At 36.9% G+C, this 24,423-nt stretch overlaps 1 protein-coding gene across 8 annotated transcripts in view; it reads left to right on the top strand.

Annotated features, from left to right (window-relative positions):
* Positions 1 to 24,423, top strand: part of Cadps2 (calcium dependent secretion activator 2) — a 423,408-nt gene that overhangs the window by 215,483 nt on the left and 183,502 nt on the right. For all 8 annotated transcript variants that reach the window (XM_069996657.1, XM_069996656.1, XM_069996659.1 and 5 more), the window contains exon 8: positions 7,263 to 7,402. In XM_069996657.1, coding sequence (XP_069852758.1) covers positions 7,263 to 7,402 — 140 coding nt within the window. The remainder of the gene's footprint in view (positions 1 to 7,262; positions 7,403 to 24,423) is intronic.

Genomic DNA, 24,423 nt, shown 5'->3' with positions numbered 1-24,423 from the left:
ACAACCACTTTTCTACTATTTCCTTGGGGTCAACCTTTTTAGAGTGCATATATAAACCATATGGCTAGTCTTATTTCACGTAGCAAAATGCCCGCTAGTTCCATTTATGTTGTTAGTTGACAGAACTTCCTCTTTTTTGAAGGCTGTATAGGATTCTCTTTTGTACTTCACAAATATACAGTTATTATTTCTAAATTAAAATAATAATTTTAAAGGAATAAAATTAGTAATGTGAAGAGATGGATATGTTAATAACTTAATTGTAGTGAGCAATTTCAATAAAATATTTTTTGATTGGCTTAAAGGTTCTGGCTTAATCACCCTCTGTGTCTTAGAGAAATTACCCTATTGACTATAGACAGCATGCTACAAAATTCTCGTCCTGCTTGGTTCAAGTTAGAGATGTCAAAAAAAGAGAGAGAGGAATCTTTTTACACACCTTATTGTTTTTTCTTAATTTTTAAGCTTCTGTGCAAATCACAAGGATCTTAATTTCTCTAATAACAAACACAATTAATATCATATGTTTTTGTTGTTTCATTCTTTTCAAACAAATAAAGAAGCCTTTTTAATGCAAAAACTAGAAGGAAGGGAGACATGGACTTTACTGTTAGGCCAAGTACACATTTGGTAAGGGGTTAGGAGTTTGATCAAATCAGTATTATAAATTCCAGGATCCTTTCCAGCCTGGAAAATAAAAGGAAGTAGATTTAGCAACCAGACAATGAAGTTGACAGAAGACTCTGTGCTAATCTTTTAGTATACAAAAGAGCATTATGTTAGCCAATGTGAGCAGGTGTTCTTTGTTTCAACTAAGTAGGACAGGAAGCAGTGATATTAAATCAAAGGAGAAATAATTCAGTATATTAAAATACTGGAAAATGTTACAATGGAATGATGTCAATTTCTCTCAGAAAAAAAAAATTGCCCAATTCATCTCTTACACATACTCCAGGCACTTGAGATTAGAGAGAATATGTGCTAGTTATTAATATCTACTAAGTAAAAATGTGGGTGAAATGAAGGAAATTTAGATAGTCCTTTCACAACGTGCACTTTCTCAAGGTCTTAATTTCTCAAGAAGGTTCACAGAACAATCACGAATTGTTAAACGCGAAAGTCTGCCAGTTGTGTAAGAGTAATAAAGGTGATGAATTTGATCAAAACGCATCGTATGCACATATGGAAATGCCACAGAAAAACCTCTGTGCACAGTTAATTTACATGAAGCAAAGAGTACATGCTTTAAAAAGAAACAAAAACTTAGGGTGGTGTTCACTGAACCCAAAAGCCAAGGTTTCTCACCAAGATAGGTGTCAGGCTCTCACAGAGATGGTACTGTTCTCTTGAGATGTCCCTGCAGGCAATAGCTTAAAATACTCTGCTTCAAGGACATGATTGTAAGCCAAAAAAAGAAAAAGTTTAACGAAAACCTAAATATGAGTTCAGATAATCACTGTTCATCTGTTCTGTTCTCACTCTGCTTTCAAGATGTGTTTTTAAGACCAGCTCATCTAATATTGGATGTGAAGACACTTGACCAAACATCACATGACTCCTCTCTAATGTGGATACAGTTAGAAAAAAAGTATGGAAATTTAAATATGTCAATTCCCTGCTTAAAATCATCAATTTGCCTACATATGAGTGTATAAAATCCATAGCAAAAGCTTTTATTTTATAATTTCATTTATTTACTTACAGTCTATCTCTAGTTTTCCCTTTGGATCCTATCCATATATGCAGGCTTTCCATTTCCTTTTCAACTTACCTAGCTGGCTCTGCCCTCATCCTCTGTCCATCCTTAGCCCACGGAGAATTTTCTGGCTGCAATAGCATCACTCAACCTGCCTGAGCTTGCCCATTTTACACTTGAGCCAATTCTTCCCTCCTCAAAAAGAATCTGTCCCTTGAAGCGTTGGTGTCCAGCCTCATCTCCCTTTGTTCATGCTGGGTCTGGCAGCCGTGTCCCTCCACTGAGCAGCAGCCTCTCAATTCAGATAGTGTGTCCACTCCGGAACGGCATTTGGTCCTGGGGTCCACTTCATATTCCTGGAAACTCTTTTCTCTTAGGACCTGGGTACATCATACTCTTCTGATTTTCTTTTACCTCTGTGGCTTCTGATCCCAATTGTGGACCGGAAATTGATGTCATGAGAATTGTCACCTTAGCTTTTAGGACTTGAAGAGAAATTACATAGCAAAAACAAATTTTTTGATGTAATGACTATTTATATTGATTGAAGTTCTCTTGGTGGTAAGCCATGGAAACCAGTCCAGGTTACAACCAAGCCGGACCAGAACAACCAAGTTGTGGAAGTCCTGTGAATCTGGGGTGGAGGGTAGTAACAATGTCAGCATCAGATGCACTGGAAGGTGTTTACTTCCAACAGTCCTTATGTCTGTTTTAGGACCTCTTGTGTCTGCCATGTAAATGTTATCCCTTTAGATCTCCAAATGAAAGTTGCTCCTTTATAAAGAAATTGTGGGGAAAAGCAGTTAATTGTTTACCTACATGCTCTGCTTTTCTAACTTTCTCCTCATTGTACTTTCTTGCTTTTGATTTTTAGTTGTTAATTCAAAAAGAGTTGGGGAGCTTTCCATTATAAATTTGTTGGTCAAAAGATTTAGATGTGGAATATAAACAACTATTCCTGGGTTGGCTTTAATCAAGGTATCTCACTAGAAGAAAAGCAGCTTACAGATGCCAATTTATAGAAGTACATTAAGAGGAAGATCCTTCTGAGCGCCATACTACACTTAACTTATCTGTATATATATATATTTGTTTGTGTGCACATACACACATATATGTGTATATTTATACACACAAATTATATCATTTTGTCTTCTAAGTATTGTTTAAAACAAAGTCTAAAAATGATTTTGTGTTTTTAACTACATCTTAGCAAGGATTTCAAGAAATGTTGCCATTTTATTATGAAAAAGATGCATTTACTTTATATTTAAAATAAGGAATTGTAAAAATTTTTGTGTCATACTAACTGACAAGACATTTAAAGTGTTGGTGACAAAAATAAGCTAGAAGCAGAAATGTATAAAAAAAGGTTAAAAGGAATAAATAGCAAAGAACCAAGTAGTTTGCTAAATAATATAAGAAGTGAACTGTTTTGTATGGAACTGCAATTTATTTTAGGCATAAACCTTGGCTATAGGAGGATTTTGCAAGTGTTTTCCTAGTAAACATTTTGATTATTCTGATCATCAACACCAGGCAAAAACCTCATTGTATGTGAAATATCTTAATGAAGTAGAACTTCTTATTGTAAAAAAACAGTTCTTTAGATCCTTATTTACTAGTGAAAGACTTACGGAGCAAGATAGTGTCTTAATATTCTAGTTGAAACTCTGCTAAATGCTGTAACAAGCAAGTCACCCCATTTCAGGAGTTCAAAACAGTATTTCCTGTAGAGCAGTTGACTATGGGTGTTCTAGAGGGAGAATGGCCTTCTTTCTCCATGTGGAGACTCAGAATTCTTCTTTCTTCCATTGTATGTCTCTTTAACTTCCCGTGGCATTTGTTTTCTCTGCTTTTGCCTGACATAGGAACAAAGAAAGATGAAGGATAAATATCTTAATCACTTTTCCCCAGAGTGACTCATGCCATATCTCACATACCTTTGGTAGAATGTTCACATGTCACTCCTTAGAGTGGGGAGGAGCCAGGAAACAATCTTCAGCTAATCAGCCATTTACTAACAACAGCTCTAGGCTAGTAAAAACTTGAGTCCAATGGACAACTACTTGACCTGCCCTGGCTCAGCCTTCAGCTGTGACATAGTTTTGTTGCTCTTCATCCTTTCCATAGAACACTTTCATCTCTGCTCGAGGGAAGCAGCCCCAAGTCCTCTCTCATCCTTACATCTAGTCCAACATTTCTATCACACTTAGCTGTGGTTCTTCCCAGCTGAGTAACTTAGGAACTGAAGTTTGTGCTCCATGTGAGTTATTGCAGGCTCCCTCTCTATCCAGCCCTCGCACAAATCCAGTAAAGCAGCATCGATTGAACAAGAGAAAGCTTTCCCATTTGAAAAACAGGAAAATGGGAAGCATGCACAGTGATTTACCAGTGACAACAATGAAATCCTGTCATGTGGGCATTGTGAAAGGATCTGCCCCCTGAAAGTGTTCAGGGTCCCACGATTAGACCTCTGTTGTGTTTTCAGAAAAGAACATCCTTGTCCTGTAGTCTCTAGGGCAAAGGCAGGAAGGATAAAGACATAGCTTGCTAAGGGGTGGCCTGATGAGGAAATGGAAAGTTTATGCTGGGATGGGATCAAAAGGGAAGATTTCAGATAACCTGTTTGAAAAAATGTTTATATATACATAGATATGTGTGTGTTTCTTGTGCATTATCCCATAGGAAGCATGCAGTCAAATGATTGAGTTCTTCATGTGGAGAATTCTTCCTTGTCTAATATCATCCACGACTAGACCACACAAAGATGTGTTCCCATTTTCTGCTTGTGCAATTTGGGAATCGCAAGACTATTTTACAGAGCATTTTTAAGGCTGTATTCAACATATGTTTCTAAGTCAAGTCTGTCCAGGAAAACAAAAGTCTTTCAAAATGGAGTGAGTTTAACACAGGCAACTAGACATACTTATGACAGAACAGAGAAGCCATATGGAGCCCCAAACTATCAAAATCAGGAATTGCTTTCGTATCTCAAGCATAGAAGGACAGTGGAAAGAAGTACTAATACCAGAGCAGAAAGTTATGAAGATAAAAGACTATGAGGGAGTCTCAGCCATGCATATTCTTTCATTCTGATGTGCATCCACATAAGAAGTAATCAGATGTTTATGTAGTGGAAAAGAACAGAAAAATAAACTCTTCCACTGACTTCATTCCAAATTGCCCATCAGAAAAATGAAACATGGCAGAAATGATAACACTCAGTAGTAGCATGAGCTTGTACTTTGGAGGCAACCCCATTGAGTAACCTGTGGTCAGCACTTAGAGAACAAGAGGGAAGGGATAGTAGGAGAAAAACAAAGGAGCGGGTAGCAATGCTCAACAAGAAGTGTACTCATTACCTCACTCATGTAACTGTAACCCCTCTGTATAAAATCCTTACAATAAAATAAAATTTACAAAAAAGAAATTGTCAAAAAGTTTTGGGGGGGGTCGGGTTGTGGGGCCTGAACTCTGGGCCTGGACACAGTCCCTCAGCTCTTCAGCTCAAGGCTAGCACTCTATCTACCACTTGAGCCACAGTGCCACTTCCGGCTTTTTTTTTTCTGCTTATGTGGTGCTGAGGAATCCAACCTAGAGCCTCATGCATGCAAGGCAAGCGCTCTACCACTGAGCCACCTTCCCAGCCCTTGTCAAAATTTTTTAATGTGCTATTCTTGTATAAGACTTTTAGAGTTGGAACCATTCCAATTTTATATAAGCATAGAAAGATTTGGGGTTTTTTTTGTTTTTGTTGGTCGTGGGGCTTGAACTCTGGGCCTGGGCGCTGTCCCTCAGCTCTTCAGCTCAAGGCGAGCACTCTACCACTTGAGCTACAGCGCCACTTCCGGTTTTCTGGTGGTTTATTGGAGATAGGAGTCTCACGGTCTTTCCTGCCCAGGCTGGCTTTGAACCACGATCCTCAGATCTCAGCCTCCTGAGTAGCTAGGATTACAGGCATGAGCCACCAGCGCCCGGCGCATAGAAAGATTTGTAAGTGAATATAGTCTGTAGGTGGCTTGTGCTCAAATACCAAGTTTTGAAGAATATGGGTAGAGAGAAGAAAAAGGTGTTCTAAGTTGCTGTACTTGCTGTACAGTTGTGGAGAATGTGTAGATCTGTTAGTCTCTGAATATTAATTGATTGATTGAGTCTCCTTATAAGTTGATGATGACATTCTTTTGTGTAAGATTTAAGCCAAAAACTGTGGGAGGTTTTTAGTGTCATTTAAGAAAGAATCTGTTCAATATTCCACTAGATAGTTTAGTAGTCAAAATGACTTATTTCTAGAGTGTGACTATAATTTTTAAATCACAGTAAATGCCATTGAGTCTCTTCTTTCATGTCCCTTATACTTGGGTGTGTAGATATGCTGGACTCATCAAAGTGATGGTTTTAGAACAGGCTAGAAGAAAATCTTGAAATGGTGGATACATTTAACACTCACACACAGAATAGTTTGAGATTTTCTAATCAGGTTGCTTTTCCTAGAAAAAAAGAGGACCTGGTTTTTGTTGTTGTTATTGTTGTTGTTGTTCTGAATATAGGGAAATAAAGATCTTTGGAAGGTTAAAGGCATAATAAATTCAGCTGCCTTCTCAATTTTAGGACATTCCAGTATACCTTAGCACATTTCTAAGTCTCTCATTCATATCGTTACTTCAAATTGACATACTTTTCTTGCTTGTAAGACAAGAATGGCATAAATTATAAAGTGCTGTTCTCCATGTCTTTGTTTTGACTTCTAGGCTTATAGTGATTCCATTTTTAAAATGTCCATTAAGGCTTAGCTAGGGCTGTATTTAAAAGATGTCAAGGCTAAATAGAAAAGGATAATATATTGTTTCACTTTTCCTATACAGCACCTAACATCTAAAGAACAGGCTTTTTCTTTCCTCAGTTGGCTTTGTAAAATGAAGTGTTATGAATTGATCACTTAGCAAGTTGGCAGTTTTATGAAAAATAATTACTTTGTTTGAGTCATTATAATATCATTTTGATAGTTCTGAAAACATATTACTCAGAAATGTAGTCTTTACTGGGTATTGATCTAGATCAGGAAACGTGCTATAATCGTTCTTTTCCATTTGTAATTGAGTTGATATCTTTTAATACTGTTTTACAGTGAAAAGATTAAAATATGAAATTTGTAGAGCTTTGATAATTGGTTTTGCTTCTTAAGCATGTTATCTGTAATTTCAAATAGTGTTTCTTTCTGGACTTCTTTAGCCTGAGGAGTTTAGCATAGCCTTGAAATTATAGGTGCCCATGAAGTATTTTTCAACTGTCAATTCAGCTGTTGCTTGTTGTGCTATTAATTTATTATGAAGTGACACAGGAAGAAAACTCATTATGTGATAATGTGAAAGCACACACTTGTCAAAAATAAATAAAACTGTATTGAAAATCCATCTGCTATTGTGGGTGGGAGTCCAGTGGTTTGTAAGACACATTTGGGCTGTGGCATCTTCTTTTCAACTAGGAAAACATGAAGGAATAATTCCCTTTGTAATTCACAGACTCTGTATCATACACTCAAATGTTTCTTTTTTGTCCCTTACAGGTAATACTATACCCAACTTCCAATAGCTCCAAGACAGCTGAATTACACCAAATGATTGTGCCCAAAAATAGTCAAGACAATGACTTAAAAATCAAACTGGCAGTCCGAATGGATAAACCACCACATATGAAACATAGTGGGTAAGTTTGTATTTCTTAAATCACTGGGCTCTATTGTGGTGTATACTGTGGTCAGTTTAGAAAGGAAGCCAGTATATCAGCCTTTCACAGGGAATGTTTTTAAACTGACAGATACATGAAATGTCACTATCTTTTTAGGTTGACAGACTCCTCTGTAGCCAAATACATGAATATTTACTTAATTCTACTGCTTGTCTGCATCGTGACATGATATTGATATTAATTATGCTGGTGTCACACATCAGCCATACTGATTAAGATGTGTGTAGATAATTTTTGAGAAATATTGTTTACAATGCAAGTACGCTTAGGTGAAACAAGCCTGGCATTCAGGTCCCCAGAAATAGTTTAGCCTTTCATAGGATTATGAAAGGGAAGTTCACACAGAACCCAGCAGATTGGATAAATTCTGACAGACAATGCAAGTATTTGTCCAACTTGTGAGTGAAAACAAATCAATACTTAAGGAGACTGTGGCTGTTAGATAAGCAGAAGTTCAGGACCTCTTCCCTGGGGATTGCCATGGTCCAAAACAACCTTCATCTCTGCCAACCTTCTTTTCTTTTTTATCTGTAGTTGGTGAGGAAAATGGTCTGAAATCTTAAGTAAGATGAGTTGCCAGAAATCTAGGTCTTTCTCAGATGAACACTTCAGGTCTTCCGCCTGGAAAAATCCCACCCTAGAGGTATAATTATTAGGAAACAATGGGACCATTTTTCTTGTTAGAGAGAAGCAGTTGTTGAAATAGCTCATCTGAATTTACATCGCATTTAGCAGTCTGGGAAAGTTCATTCCTACCAGAAAGGTCAGCTGGTTCAGAAGATAAGGGGGGATTTGTTGGATAGCGATTAAGAAAAACAAAGAAGGGAGCCCTAGTGGCTTAGGTCTATAGTCCTAGCTCCTCAGGAGGCTGGCTAGGATTTGAGGATTACAATTCAAATCCAGCCTGAGCAGGAAAGCCCATGAGACACATGGAGTTGTGGTTCAAGTGGTGGTAGAGTGCTACTTTGAACAAAAAAGCTGAAGAATAGCACCAAGGCCAGGAAAGAGAGAAAGAAAGTAAAAGGAAGAAAGGGAGGGAGGGAAGGAAGAAGAGAGGGAAGGAAAGAAAAAATGAAATAGAAGAAAAGAAAGAAAAAGAAAGAAAGAGAGAATAAGACAGAAGAGATTGGGGGGCATCCTGATGCAGTTCTGCTGCTGGGGTAACGTTATACTATGCCTTCCTTGATTTTTGAGAGCAGTGTGTGCAGTTTCAGGACAGATCTTACCAAAGGGAAAGATACATCTTAGAGAGAGCGGAGACTACAATTTGGGTAGCCTGTATAATGGCATCTTTACTGTTACTGCAAGTTAAATTCTGAGACCCAGCTCATAATGCAAAGGCAGATACTAGGATTTAACATTTAGAGTTCTTTCATCCGTCTACAGTAGTCACCATCAATTGATGTAGCAGACATGTAGTGGGCACTCCTCCTGTTCCAAGCAAGAGAGATCATCAAAGACCTGCTATAGGAGCTACTATGTTTACACTTTACTGTAATTATACGCTTCTTTGCCATTCTTACCTCTTCTGAGACGTCTCTCCTTAGCTTCCTGGCTCATTTAGTGATTCATTTATTAGATTTGGGAGGGGTTAGCTTCTTGAGCTCCTTGTATATTTTAGATATTAAGCCTTTGTCTGATGTCTTGCTGGTAAAGATCTCCCAATCTGTTGGCTGTTTTTCCACTTTAGTAACTATGTCTTGCTCTGTGCAGAAACTTTTTTTTTTTTAATTGTATTTTATTTTATTTGAGAACATACTGTACAGAGGGGCTACAATTACATGGGCAGGATAATGCATGCATTTCTTACCAAGCATTGCAGCCTCCTCCTTTGTTTACCCTTCACTTCCCTTCCCCGCCTCCCCCCTCCCCCCACCCAATTTTACCCCCCTCCCCCCACCCAATTATACCCCCCTCCCCCCCCACACCGACATTGTAAAGCTGGTTTTGACATGACATTTTGTACTTCTCATTGTTGTAACAGGTCCACCTGAATCCTTAAAGGACTTGTTTGTCCCCATCTCCTCCACATGTTATACTGACATCAAATATAGTGAAAGCGGGGGTTACACTGTGGGGGAGGGACATACAAAGCAACAAAGAAATAATCTTATAAATGCGTTAGAAACACATGCATGAAAGAAACGAAAACATTAAAATACATATTTAAGGGTTCATTTTCCTAACATCACATTATGTGCAGAAACTTTTTATTTTGATGTAATCCCACTTGTCAAATCTTCTATCCTTTGGAACTCTTTTCAAGAAGTTTCTTCCAATACCTGTAAGTTCTAATATTTCTCATGCTCTCTCTCTCACAGTAATTTCAATTTCAGATCTAATGGTGAGATCTTTGATCCACTTTGAATTGATATTAGTGCATGGTGACAAACAGGTATCCACTTTTAGTTTTCTGCATTTGGATGCCAGTTTTCCCAATACCAACTATTGAAGACCCTATTTTTTTCCACTGTATTTCTTTGACTCCTTTATCAAATATCAGATAACTGTAAGTAGTTTTTTTTTTATGGGTCTTCTAATCTGTCCCATTGATCACTGTTTTTGTTATTACAGCTATGTAGTATTGTGATACCACCTGCATTACTTTCTTTTGCCTAGAATTGCTTTGGCAATTTGGAAATCAAAACCACTCTGAGATCCATATCACCCCAATTAGTCTGGCCAACATTGTGAATCTGAACAACCAATGGGGAAAAATGAACCCTAGTTCCCTACTAGTGGGAATGTGAACTAGTACAAACTCTTTGGACAGCAGTCTGGAGGGTTCTCAAAAAACTAAACATGGACTTCCATATGACCCAGCCATACTACTCCTAGGTTTCTACCCTGACCATCATGAGCCAAAGTATGATAAAGACACCTGCACATCCATGTCATTGTCCCACTATTCACAATAGCCTAGATATGTAAACAGCTCAGATGCCTCACAGTAGTTGAATGGATCCAAAAAAAATTATGTTAACTCTACAAAATGGAAATTTATACAGCCATTAGAACAAATGAAAAATGTCATTTGCATAGCTAGAAAAATAAATAGAAAGTTCACAGATTGGGAGAAGATCTTTACTAGCTATATAAGAGAAAAGAGTCTCATATCAAAAATATATCTAAAGCTCAAAAAATGAAACTTTCCAATAACAAATCCTCCATAAAAACGACCACCCCATTAATAAACATGCTAAAGAATTAAAAGGAAACTTCACTTGAAATGAAATAAGAATAGCCAATAGACACATCTCTTTCCATAAAAGAAATGCAAATCGTAGCCTGGCACTGGTGGTTCTGCCTGTAATCCTAGCTACTCAGGAGGCTGAGATCTGAACATCACAGTTCAAAGCTATCTGGGGCAAGAAAGTCCTGTGAGACTTTTTTCTTTTTTAAAGTATATGTTTTTATTGTAAAGATACTGTACAGAGGGATTACAGGTATATGAGCAAGGTAATGAGTCTGTTTCCTGTCAAACATTGTTACCACCTTCTTTGTTTTTCCCCTACCATCCCTTTCCTCTCCAACTCCTCCTTCCCCCCCAACTCGCTGCAAAGTTATAAAGTTGGTTTTCAACATAGTGTCTTGTACATCTTGTTGTTACAATGGGTCATTCTGTGTCCTTATTTCAGCATGTTGTTATTTCCCTTCCCATTCCCCAGATTAGAAAAATGTATATACAAGATGCAGGATACCAGAATCAAATACAGGCGTTATACTATGGGGGAAGAACATACAAAGAAACAAACAAAAATCACATAGTAAATTATAAGTACATTACAAAGAACAGCAAGAAAGATAAAATCTCTTGTGTCTCTATCTTGGGGTGGGCTAAAGACTTAAAGAAACAACTGCCAGCCTGAGAAACTCATCTCTACCTGAAAACCTGAAGTGGCACTGTGAACTGAAGAGTTCAGGGACAACACTCAGGCCCAGAGTTCAAGCCCTATGACTGACAAAACTAAATAATTTTTAAAAAAGAAATGCAAATCAGAGTTATATTTGGATTCTACCTCACCCCGGTTAGAATGACCATTATCAAGAAATCTAATCGTAACAGATGTTGGTGGCCAAAAGGGAATGCTACTACACTGTTGGTGGGAATGCAAAGTGGTTCAACTGGAAATCAGTATGGAAGTTCCCCAAATGACTAATCCCTTATGATACAGCAATCCCACTCCTGGAACTTCACACAAATGATCACAAACAAGGCCACACTAAAGCTACCAGCACAACTACATTCATTACAGTATTATTTACCATAGCTAAGATATGGAACCAACCCAGATGCCCCTCGGTAGATGAATGGATCAAGAAATTATGGTATGTATACACAATGGGATTCTATGCTTCCATCAGAAAGAATGACATCACCCCATTCATAAGGAAATGGAAAGACTTGAAAAAATCATACTATGTGAAGTAAGCCAGACCTAAAGCTCCATGGTTTCCCTCATTTGTAATAATACATCTAGGATAGTCCTAGCAGAGGAGCACCATAGCTCAATAGCTGTGTACATATGACCATATAAATGATGCTAATTGAAACAAACTCCAAGATATGGACACATGAGTTTTTCTTTTTTTTTAATGTACTATGTGAAGTTATTTCTTTTTTCTTGTTTCTTCCATTTTGATTTTTCTCCTGTTGTCATTGTTGTTGGGTTTTTTTGGTACCCTATGTCATATACATATGTTTATCTGATTTAGGGAAGGGAAGGGGAATTACAAAATGATGAAACAAAGGACAACGGGGTGCAACAGCAATACAAGACACTCTGTTGGAAGTGAACTTTACAACATGGGGGTAGAGGGGAGTCTGGGGAGGAGGGAAAGTGGGAGAAAATGATGGAGGTGGTAACACTGTTGAACAAGAAATGTACTCATTACTCATATAACTGTAACCCCTCTGTATATCACCTTTATGATAAAATAAAATATTATTTTCAATGTCATTTGCAGGGAAATAGATGGAACTAGAACAAATCATGCTAACTGAGGTAATCCAAGCTCAGAGAGACAAATAACACATGTTTTCTCTGATATGTGGAAATTAGATCTAAAAGACTGGGATATCGTGGTATAACCCCTGTTTTCACTGTATTTGATTCCGGTGCCCTGCATCTTGTATATACATTTTTTTCTAATTTGGAGAGGGAAAGGGAAATAACAACATGCTGAAATAAGGATCCAGGTTGACCCATTGTAACAATGAGTTGTACAAGACACCATATTGACAACAAACTTTACAACTTTGGATGGTGGGAGGGAAGAGTTGGGGAGAAGGGGAAGGAAGGGATGGTAGGGGAAAAACAAAGGAGGGGGTAGCAATGCTCAATAGGAAATGTACTCACTTATTCATATAACTGTAACCCCTCTATACAGTATCTTTACAATAAAAAATATATAAAAAGACACTGGGATATGACAAATTATATGGTATTCTAGATCCTCACATACAGTGAGACCAAAAGAGGATACTCTTAGGAGAGAAACAATTCACAATCTACCTACCTCTTCAGATTTATAGAAAGTAATATGCATATATGTACATATATGTGTATATGTGTGTATGTATATATATATATATATATGCATATACATATATACCAAAATGGACTCCAAGATATGGAAATGAGATCTCTTTCTCTTTTTATTTATTTTTTGTTATTAGTAAGTTTTTTATTGTGAAAATACCATACAGAGGGGTTACAATTATATGAGCAAGGTAATGAGTACATTTCTTATCAAGCATTGTTGCTTCCTCCTTTGTTTTACCTTACCATCCCTATTCACCTTTCCCCCACCCCCTCTAAAGTTGTAAAGTTCGCTTTTTGACATAACATCTTGTACATCTCATTGTTGCAATGGGATGGTTCCACCTGCATTCCTATTTAAACAATTTGTTTTTTCCCTTCCCCTCCCCAAATTATACCAACATCAAATACAGTGAAAACAGGGGTTATACCATGGGGGAGGGGCATAGAAAGCAACAAAGAAATCATCTTATAAATGTGTTAGAAACAATAGCAAGAAAGAAAAACCATTTGAGTCCTTATCTTGGTGTTCATTTCACCTAAAATCAACTATATACACAATGGAATTCTATGCCTCCATCAGAAAGAATGACATTGCCCCATTTGTTAGGAAATGGAAAGACTTGGAAAACATAATATTAAGTGAAGTAAGCCAGGCCCAAAGAAACATAGGTCCATTGTTTTCCCTTATTTGAAATTACTAGCATATGTCTGAGACAAGCAGAAAGGGTCAGATAAGTTGATTTTTTATTTTTTGATGATTCTGTCTTCTTTTTATTTATTTATTTATTTATTTTGGTTGGTCCTGGGGCCTGAACTCTGGGCCTGGGCATTGTCCCTCAGCATTTCAGCTCAAGGCTAGCGCTCTACCACTTGAGCCACAATACCACTTCTGGCTTTTTCTACTTATGTGGTGCTGAGGAATTGAACCCAGGGCCTCCTGCATGCAAGGCAAGTACTCTATCACTGAGCCACCCCTCCAGACGCTGTCTTCTTTTTTTAATGTATGGTATATTCATGTGTTTATCTTCAGGAGGGCAGGGGAAGGGTTCAGAACTCAAGTGAAAAAGGGTAAAAAATGCAGCAGTGGAGCTCACTTGACACTGATGAAAGTGAACAATACAACTCGTGGGTAGAGACAAGATGGAGGGACTGGGAGAGAATGATGGAACAGAAGATGCTGTATGAAAGGAAATGTACTCATTACCTCATTTGAGTAGTTGTAATCCCTCTGTATCTAACTGTTACAATAACAATAAAGTAAATTAATACACAAAATCTTTAATTAAAGTTGTGTTATGTATATGCTATGAAACAGAGCTGAAGTCTGATCTAAATAAAGCTTGATTTTCTCTGGGGCTAATCAGTTGAAGTCTTGTAAGACATCTGATTTTTGAGGTAGAACTGAAAGCATTGAATTCAGCAGTTGGACAGGAAAGAAGCCCAGAACAGGAATTTACAAAGACAGAAGTCGTGGGAGGGCAAAAGCTAATGATGGGAAATTCAGTGTAGTTGGTATGAAGTGCTTTGTAACTAGAGAGCTCACTGATTGTCTAAAGTGTGTAGAGACAAGTAGTTTCAAGTCCGACATAAAAGAACACAGCTAATTTCAGGAACTCCAGTTATGTCTCCATTAATTTTTAATTCAGTCTTTTTCCTTTTATGAATGGCACAGTAAGAAATGAGAGCCTATCATAATCCCCTTATGAAGTTTGTCTTTCATTTGTTTAAGGCCACTACCAGGGTGAATATTTCTTTAGATTGTCCCAAGAACAAAGACTGAGCATGAAGTAGGACAGGGAAAGTTCTGAAGCCTTTGGCTTCTGTGGGAACAAATCCCTGATCGAATATGGAAGATTCCAGTTTTAGGATGATCCAAAGCATGTGGGTTACTACAGCTTCCTTCCTTTTGGGGGGACAGGACTAGGGTGGTATATCATTCCTTTACACCAAGGAAGAATTTATTTTTGTTAACTTTTCTTTCTTTAATATGGCTCTGTAATTGTTTCTTGCCCAAGAATATAAGTAAAGGGAGACAAAAGATGACATATTATAGTTTCTCAATTGAATCCATAAAGCTCAAGAACTCAAAGGATTCAAACCAGGAGTGCTTTATATCCTAGCCACATCAGCTGTTACTTCCTGACCTACAAGGTCCTAGCAGGCATCTCTAGATGTGTCATCGTCTCTGCAGTTGACGGCATGAAAAGTGAAAGAATTCTAGGAAACAAAGTATCTGTGATGAGGTTCTAGTTTGTTAGTATGGTATAGGGCAAAATATATTAAGAATATAATTCTTCAATAGTGGTAGAACTATTTTGATATTAATATTAGAAGTAAGCTGGGCACTGGGGACTCACGTGTGTAATCCTAGCTACTCAGGAGGCTGAGATCTGAGGATCATGGTTCAAGCCAGCCCAGGATGGAAAGTCCATGAAACTCTTATCTCCACCAGAAAACTAGAAGTGGCACTGTGACTCAAGCGGTAGAGAGCTAGCCTTGAGCTGAAGAGCTGAGGGACAGAGCCCAGGCCCAGAGTTCAAGCCCCACGACCAACAAAAAAACTAGAAGGAATGATTTATGAGAATTGGAAGTTTTCAGCATAGTGGTTGTTGCTGGTGGCAAGGAGAGTTTGGAAGTGCTTCCTCAGAGCATCTGTTTAGGTTTTTCAGAGACTGCATGCTAAAATTTAAATGCTTTGACTGTGAACTATATATCAGAATACCTGCCTTTACCCCCAACATATTTGTCTTCTTCTGAGATTCTTCATATTTTCCTGCACATAATTACATTTGGGAAAGATAATCAGCCTTTACTTTCTAGTGCTCTTACCCTACAAGAAGGCAATAATAGAACAGGAATGGTAGATGCATAGCATGTTGCTTTGGGGATAGAGTCTATTCTGTCAATAATTCATCTTATAATGAATAATTAACAGATAAATAATTAATAATTGAAAAGGAGACAAGCCAAGTTTAAAAGACAGATTAATTCTTCTTTAAAGCAGGCAGTCTACTTACCAGTTAAGTAGTTTAAATAATATAACGAACTGTTTCTGATTTTTTGTTTCATTTTGTTTTTTGCTAGTCCTGGGGCTTGAACTCAGGGCTGGAGCACTCTCCCTAATGCCCAAGGCTAGCACTCTACCACTTGAGACACAGCAACACTTCCAGCTTTTTCTATTTATGTAGTGCTGAGGAATCGAACCCAGGACCTCATGCATGCAAGGCAAGTACTCTACCACTGAGCCGCCTTCCCAGCCCATAGTTTCACTTTTATTTCATATTAGATTTTTTTTAATCCTCTGGGGTATTACACATGCAAACTTTTTGGTTTTGAGTATTATGGGAAACATCATTTCTAACATGGACTGTTAACATTAGTCTCTATTGTATTTACCACTTGTACGTAATTGCTCCTGAATTGCCTCTAATTAAATATTTTTAATAGATTTTGGTATGTGTTCCAGAGAACACCATTGCATTTCTTAGGCCTTTTTGAATGTCTAATATCTCCCACCATGTATAGTCAGGATGAATAATCCCATGAATAATGATAAAATGATATTGGTATGCTCCTTAGAGTTTTAAGGAAAAAGTTATAAATATGAAAATAAGCTGCTTTCACTTGAAAGATTCTAACTGCAGGTTACACAAATTGAGTTTAATTTTAATGTAAAAATAGTTTAAATAAATTAAATGGTGTTTGGTTTTAACAGTTGCAATTTAAAATGATCTTTTTTAGTTTTGAAGCTGAAGGTAAAAGATATCTGATCAGAGACTCCCATGACTGTACACTACAGTTTGTTTTAAAAGAAGAATTAGCTATCTGCAAATGAAAATAGATAAAATCAAGATGAAATAAGCTTAATGTTCATTCCTTTTAAAAAAGAAAAACCCAACTTGGCATTACCACAGACTTGCATTTAGTTAAATATTGGCTGAATTTATTCTTTCTGAGTATAGTCTAATTCTAGAAGTTAATTCTAAGATAATGTGTTAAATGAACTGACAGTTGGACTTTGAATGATTAAATGATTCACATCTGTCTTTTGAATTTATTTCCTGCTATCAGACATAGCTGGAAGAGAGGAGTGTTCCTGAATAAATAGACTATACTTTAGCATAGCCTAGTGGCTAAGCAGTAGTATTAGCTTAAAATTCAGAAACACAATACCCAATTTTATTAAATGAAATTATTTCCCAAATTCAAAAGTAATTTTTTCAACCAAGAGAAAGAAAAAAATGGAATTAATAAGCTAAATGATTATTTTGACAAATCTCTGCCTCTTTACGAGCTGGGATTTCAGGAGTGAAGTACCATAGCTGACATATTATTGTACTTCTGATTTAAGATTTACTGCTTCAACTACTTACAGGAAACTCTAATAACCAAAAGAAGGAAAACTAATTATGTCCAGATGAAATTTGCTTTGAGGATCCAGAACATACAGAAAGGACAAGAAGTCTATTCTCTGTTCTTTGCCAGAGAAAATTGCTTTCTCATTTGAAACTACCTTTTAGAATGAATGTCCTATATGTTCAGATCCAAAAATAACCATATTTGGAGATTGGCCTTTCACCTCCATATTGACCCATTTGCTTGTCCAAATGAGTTTATACTGATTTCACAGAAAACCTGCTGTTATAACCTTATCAAAACTTTCTGCCATGTGTTCACTAGGACCTTAAGCAATGACTGATTCTTTTTCCAAATATAGCTTCAAGAAAGAAGTTTGTCTGTGGTCTCTATAAACAATTACTATATTGGGCTCACATCTGTAACCACAGAATTTCAGTTCAAAGCCAGCCCTGGCAGGAAAGTCCATGACAGTCTTATTTACAATTCATTCCAAAAAAAAATAAAAAGCTGGAAGTGAGAAATTCCACTTCTTGGCATTTAACATACAAGGCCAGTGTAAAGCTACCAGCCCAACTATGTACATTGCGGCATTATTTACTATAGCTAAGATATAGAACCAACCCAGATGCCTTCCCCCCGGTAGATAATGGATCAAGAAATTGTGGTATATATACACAATGGAATTCTATGCTTCCATCAGAAAGAATGACATCACCCCATTCATAAGGAAATTGAAATACTTGGAAAATATAGTAAATGAAGTAAGCCAGACAAAGAAACATAAGCTCCATGGTTTCCCTCATTTGTAACAATTAGTATATGTCTAGGATAGTCCTAGTAGAAGATCAGAATAGCTCAATAGCTATGTACATATGACCATATAAAATGATGCTAATTGAAATTAACTCCAAGATATGTAAACAAGATGTTTTGTTTTTTTTTAATGTACTGAGTGAAATTATTTCTTTTTTCTTGTATTTTTCCACTTTGTTTTTTTCTTCGGTTGTCACTGTTTTTGATTTTGGTATCCTATGTCTTGTATGTGTGTTTATCTGATTTGGGGAAAGGAAGGGGAATAAAAATGGTGAGACAAAGGGCAAAGGGTGAACCAATGCAAGAGTGATACTCAAGACACTATGTTGAAAATGAACTTTACAACTTGGGGGGAAGGGAGCTGGGGGGATAGAAAGAGAAAATGAGGGGGGTAACACTGTTCAACAAGAAATGTACTCATTATCTTACATATGTAACGGTAACCCCTTTGTACAGCACCTTTGCAATAAAATTTAATTTGTTTAAAGCTGGAAGTGTAGCTATGGCTCAAGTGGTAGAGTGCAAAAACACTCAGGGACAGTACCCAGGCCATGAGTTCAAGCCCCAGGACGGACAGACACCCACGCACAAAAGTCAAAAGCCATTTTCTTTTCATTTATACCTTAATATTTATAGAACTTCCTACATATTAAATTATTATGAACTTCATGTTTATTTGTTATGGTTTAATAATATTTTATGTAGTAATAGCAGAAGTATAAAATATTGCTTATTAAGCCATTAAGCCAAATGCTTCAATGTATTATATACCGCTGGTTTCTACTGCAAATAAGTATTTGCCATTAGCTCTAAAGTCAAACTTTATCTATCATTGATGCCCTATTAAGATTCTTTTCCAGGGGAGGGACCTCTTGACATGTATTATTTTCTCTTACTTTACAAGCCCTAAATGACTACTTTTATTCAGAACGTTTTGGCATCGTATTTGGATATCTTATAATGCTCTTCAGGCCAGATAATTAAAGTTAGAATATGATCACATCTTTTACTTTAAAACTTTTTGCTTTATATATGTATTGTATACATATGTATTGTATACATATATATTGTATACAAGACATATATGTATTGTATACATATATATTGTATATATATGTATATATAGACATATATTCATATATTCATCAAGAGTTGATGAATACAATATAACTTGATCACTGTTACTCCTTTCGACTTTTCCCTCTCTTCCCAACCACCAGTCTATTTCCCAAAGTAATCCCCTGCCCCCTTTTTTGGTTGTCATAGGGCTTGAATTCAGGGCCTGGTCACTGTCTCTGAGCTCTTTTTGCTCAAAGCTAGTGCTCTACCACTTTGAGACACAGCTCCACTTCTGGTTTTCTGGCACTTCATTGGAAATAATAGTCTTATGGATCTTTCTGCCTAGGCTGGCTTTAAACCACCCACCTCAGATCTCAGCCTCTTGAGTAGCTAGGATTATAGACATGAGCCACCATGCCCAGCTAGAAGTCTTCTTTTTATAATCATGGCATATTATTAATTTGTTTAGATCTAAACTATACATATGAGCAAAATCATGTAATAAATTTGTCTTCTGAACTTGTCTTACCTCACTTAACACGATGATCTCTATCTAGTTCCTTTCATTTTCCTGAAAATGACATAATTTCCTTTTCCTTTATGAAAATTAAGCCACAGGACAGGTCTGAAGTTACAGAAGGTATTAATCTCTGTTTAGAAGTAGCCACAACTTGTCTATTAGTGTCTTTAATTCTGGCATTATTTCCATAACTAATGGCATATTGTTGTACATGTCATAAGGAATATTACCTACTCTCTCTAGAGGGTCATAAGTAGGTAGAGGTTATGAGGACTTGGCAATAGGATGTACCATCATGGGCCAGTCTCCATGTTGATTCTACTTGAAACATCTGAACACTCTCATAAATGAATGGTAATGAGGAAGGAAGATAGGGAACTGCATATGTGTGAGTTGGGTACATGTTTGCTCTGATTATAACAAGACACATCACCATAGCTGTAGCACTAATTAATGTCAGTATTTATGATATGCATAGGAAAGAGCAAAGAGTCTTTATTAAAACGTCAATATTTCATCCTGGGATCATTTATATCCTTAAGGACATGACATTATTAATCAACTATTGAATTATTAATTAACCAGTACATTATTAACTGGGGGAGGGGAACAATACATCTTATTCTTCTTATATTAAAAGGAATTTTATTACTTTTAGAAAAACAAATGTATTTTTATTGCCTTTAATGACTTTTGTCATATAACACTTATTGTTTTTGATAGATTAGAAGGATCTAGAAATACTCCAAAGTCCAGTTACGAAAATTTTATTATCAACTATTTGCACCTTTGGAAAACTGGCAGTCTTACTCATTTTGTGCTGATTTTCATGTACTCACCTATTTTTCAGTCATTCAAGAATGGAGGACTACGGTTTATATCTCTATCCGTTTCCCCACACAAAATGTCTAATACTTCCTCGTCACTTATGGGATTAGATTCTAATATTTTAACCTGTCACTCAAATTCTTAAAAGTCTCTTCCTCTCTATCATACCTCCACTTTGTAACTAACATAAACTTTAGGCATCAGCTGTACTGATCAGTTTCTATATTCTAGAAATGCTTTTACTAACTCAGTATGCTTTTTCCACTCTTTCATATAGCCAAAATCTGACACCAAGTTGCATGCTTTATCACTTTAGCCAAGAAAGGTAGTATATATTGTTCCTTGTGCATGAGCTCAACTAACTTCAGGGTCCTTGATCTTCACTGCCTTGGTATCCAAGGGAACGCCTGGGCTTGATTTTACACAATGAAATTCTGTAAGTCTCTGGTCCTCCTTTGGTCTCAGGACCACCCATCAGGCTCAAAGGAAGAATTGGAATTGTGGAGTGGGCAAGTGTTTTCTACGCTTGCCACTGTGCTTTACTCCAAAGCAAGCACCTTCTTGGTTTTTGGTCACTCAGGGACCCAAGAAAGTGGGCTTTCCCCAGCTTCTTTCTTGTCTAACATCTTTTATTACATTAATCTTGTTCTATTGAAGGATATGAATGAACTAAGAAAGTTCTTTCTCTGTATAGATGATAGGTTAATCACAGAAAGATGTCCAGTATGTGAACGCTCTAAATGCACACCTCTTCTCTTGTACCTGTGCTGTCTTCTCTACCTTGAGACTTAGCCAAGAGTCTTCACTGATGCTTGGAAACACATCATACTTGTCTATTTTCCCTTCCTCTCTTTACTTCTATTTCCATGCCATTGTCTGTGGATTATAACACTAGGGAAGCCAAACTGAATCAGCCCAGTTGTCCAGGCCAACATCTCAGACATATAGACAAACACAGACAAAATAACAGAGTCAGGTAACCAGCTGGTGATAACCACAGACCCATAAGTCCATCATGTCCAGCTTAGGTTGGTAGAACTGTGCAATTAACTGCAAGCTTGTAAGAAATACTAAATGATTATTTTTTCAATCAGTAAGTTTCAGGCTGATTTGTTATACAACACAGACTAACTGATTCCATGTATTCTTGATGGTTATAAAACCTGTTCAAAAGTGGGCACTGAGGGCTCATGACTGTAATTCTAGCTACTTAGGAGACTGAAATTTGAGACATCACAGAATTTTTAATCCAGTTAACCAAAAAAGCCAGAAGTAGAGCTGTGGTTCAAACAGAGCACCAGTCTTGAGCAAAAAAGCAAAGGGACAGTGCCCAGACCCTGAGTTGAAGCCCTAGGACTGGCACCAAAAAAAACCCAATACATTTTCCTTTCTTCTGTTATGCCTCAGATGAGTAGAATTAATCATTCTTGGACCCATGTATATATCCCATTGATTTATACATTTATATATATATACATATATAAAATCTTTCCTGTAAAATATGCCTTTCTGTATAAGCTATAATTTACCCATTTCATCAAAAGTTCATGAAACTCTTTATCTCCAATTAACCATTAAAGATTGGGAAGTGGAGCTGTGGCTCAAGTGATAGAACGCTAGTCTTGTGCACAAAAGTTCAGGGACAACGCCTAGGCCCTCAGTTCAAACCCCAAAATTCACACACACACACACACACACACACACACACACACACACACACACACACACACACACACACACACACACACACACACACACACACACAATCAGAATTTTTTAATACAAAATTATCTGGGCACTGGTCTCATACTTGTTGTTCTAGCTAGTATAAGGAGGCTGAGATCTGAGGGTCATGGTTCAAAGCTAGCCTAGGCAGGAAAGTACATGAGACTGTTATCTCCAATTAATCATCAGAAAACCAGAAGTGGCACTATGGCTCAGAGTGAAGTGGCAGAGCACTAGCCTTGAGCAAAAGAGCTCAGGGACAGTGCCCAGCCCCTGAGTTCAAGCCTCATAATTGACCCCCCTTGCCACCAAAGAAAAAAAAAAGTTTTCACTTAGTTTATTTGTCCTTAAAAGTGCTAATATACCCACATTCTAAGATGCTGCCCAAGTAAACTGTATATAGTTCCCATTGTCACACTAGTCAGACAAAGAACAAAATTCATTATAAGCATATATGGAAATATTACAGTGAACACCCTGTACTATTAATATGTTCTAATAAAAAAAAAGAGAAAATATAAGGGAAAAAATCTAGTAAAACAGAAATACTGCCTCTGTAAGCCAGGTTTACATCTGTAATACTAGTTATTCAGGAGGCTGAAATCTGAGGATCATGGTTCAAAGCCAGCCTGTTCAGAAAAGCCTATGAGATGCTTCTCTCCAATTAATCACCTAAAAGCCAGAAATGGCACTTTAGCTCAAGTGGGAGAACACTAGCCTTCAGAAAAAGAAAAGCTTGGGGATAGCACTCAGGCCCTGAGTTCAAACCCCAGGACTAGCAAGAAAAAAAAATGACTATAGATAGTCATTTTGAGAATCATCAGAGCTTTTAAAACTAAGCTAATAAGAGACTTGTGTGACAAAGATTCACAAGCCTTGTTTGTGAAATGCTAGTGCTCACCAGCCTGAAAAGGTCAACAAGGCCTTGGGTTCATATCTCAGAACTTCCATAGTTCCACATCTGGTGTTTTAGCTGGCTTATTGGAGAGAAGAACCTTATGGACTTTGTCTGCCTGTCCTGGCTTCAAACTGTGATCCCCAAATCTCAGCCTCCCAAGTAACATGGATTACAGGCATGAGTCATTGGATAGTACGTATACATATATATAAATAGATGTCCAGACACATATATGTATATACATATATATAATTTTCTTGCATCTTTGCCTGCAATATTAGCAGCTCTCTCCATGTGTCTGTTTCTCTGCATATATCTTTATAACATTAATATATTTACTTTATAGCAATTTTAGACTATATTTCCAACACAGATTTTCTGCAGGCATTAAGTGCTATGTGTTCTTGTTTTGTGCCTCAAAATTCTGAATAAATGAGTTAAAAATTATTTCCAAATTAAAATTATCCCTACATCTTGCATTTGTACAAGTTAATTGGGTGCATGTAACAAGTAATATAATCTGAAAATTTGAACTTCTTTTCATTAATGATTGATAAGTAATGTTTTTCCAAATGAAAAATTATTAGACAACAAGTAGGAAGTATTTCTTCTGCTGCTGATTATTTGTCGAATGGATTGCAGCTATAATCTTGCCTTTAATGTTTCTCTTGGTAATTGTCAGGAAGAGGTATGAGGAATTGTGGGACCTAAATAATGTGCCTTGCCATTTTAATTGCCGAGAGAAGCAAGAGAATCTTAATTGCCAGAAGACACATTACTAATTAAAGTGTCATTCTAAAGTAATTAGTTGGACTGTTTGTAAGAGCTGAGATATAAATTTAGTTCCAAATTCAGGGATGTACCCACAACAGACTCTGCTAAAGTGATTTATGGTTAAGAAAGGTTAACAATCATAAAAGTTTCAATGTTTCTTTACTTTAGTACAATTTAAATTTTTATTGGATTATTGAACTTGGAAGAATGGAGTTCATGATATTTTAAAACTAAGTATGTTATTTTTCTTAATTGCTATCACACTATGTTAAATTTCTAAATTACTTTCAGATTTCTAGGACATTGGGTTTTCATTCATTTCCACTATTTTGTTTCAGCATTAATTAATCAGAAGAGCTACTCTTCTGATAAATTCTGACATCATCTCCTCTTCTGATGAATAATGACCTCAGCATGGCAGGCAGGTTCCATCACGGTGGGGTCTGCAGTTCTAAGT

Source organism: Dipodomys merriami, unplaced genomic scaffold (genome assembly GCF_024711535.1).
Source record: "Dipodomys merriami isolate MVZ:Mamm:240054 unplaced genomic scaffold, mDipMer1.0.p SCAF_5, whole genome shotgun sequence".
In the NCBI taxonomy this organism is placed as follows: domain Eukaryota; kingdom Metazoa; phylum Chordata; class Mammalia; order Rodentia; family Heteromyidae; genus Dipodomys; species Dipodomys merriami.
The sequence above is the reverse complement of the archived record's forward strand: the minus strand, read 5'-3'. Positions and strand labels throughout refer to the sequence as shown.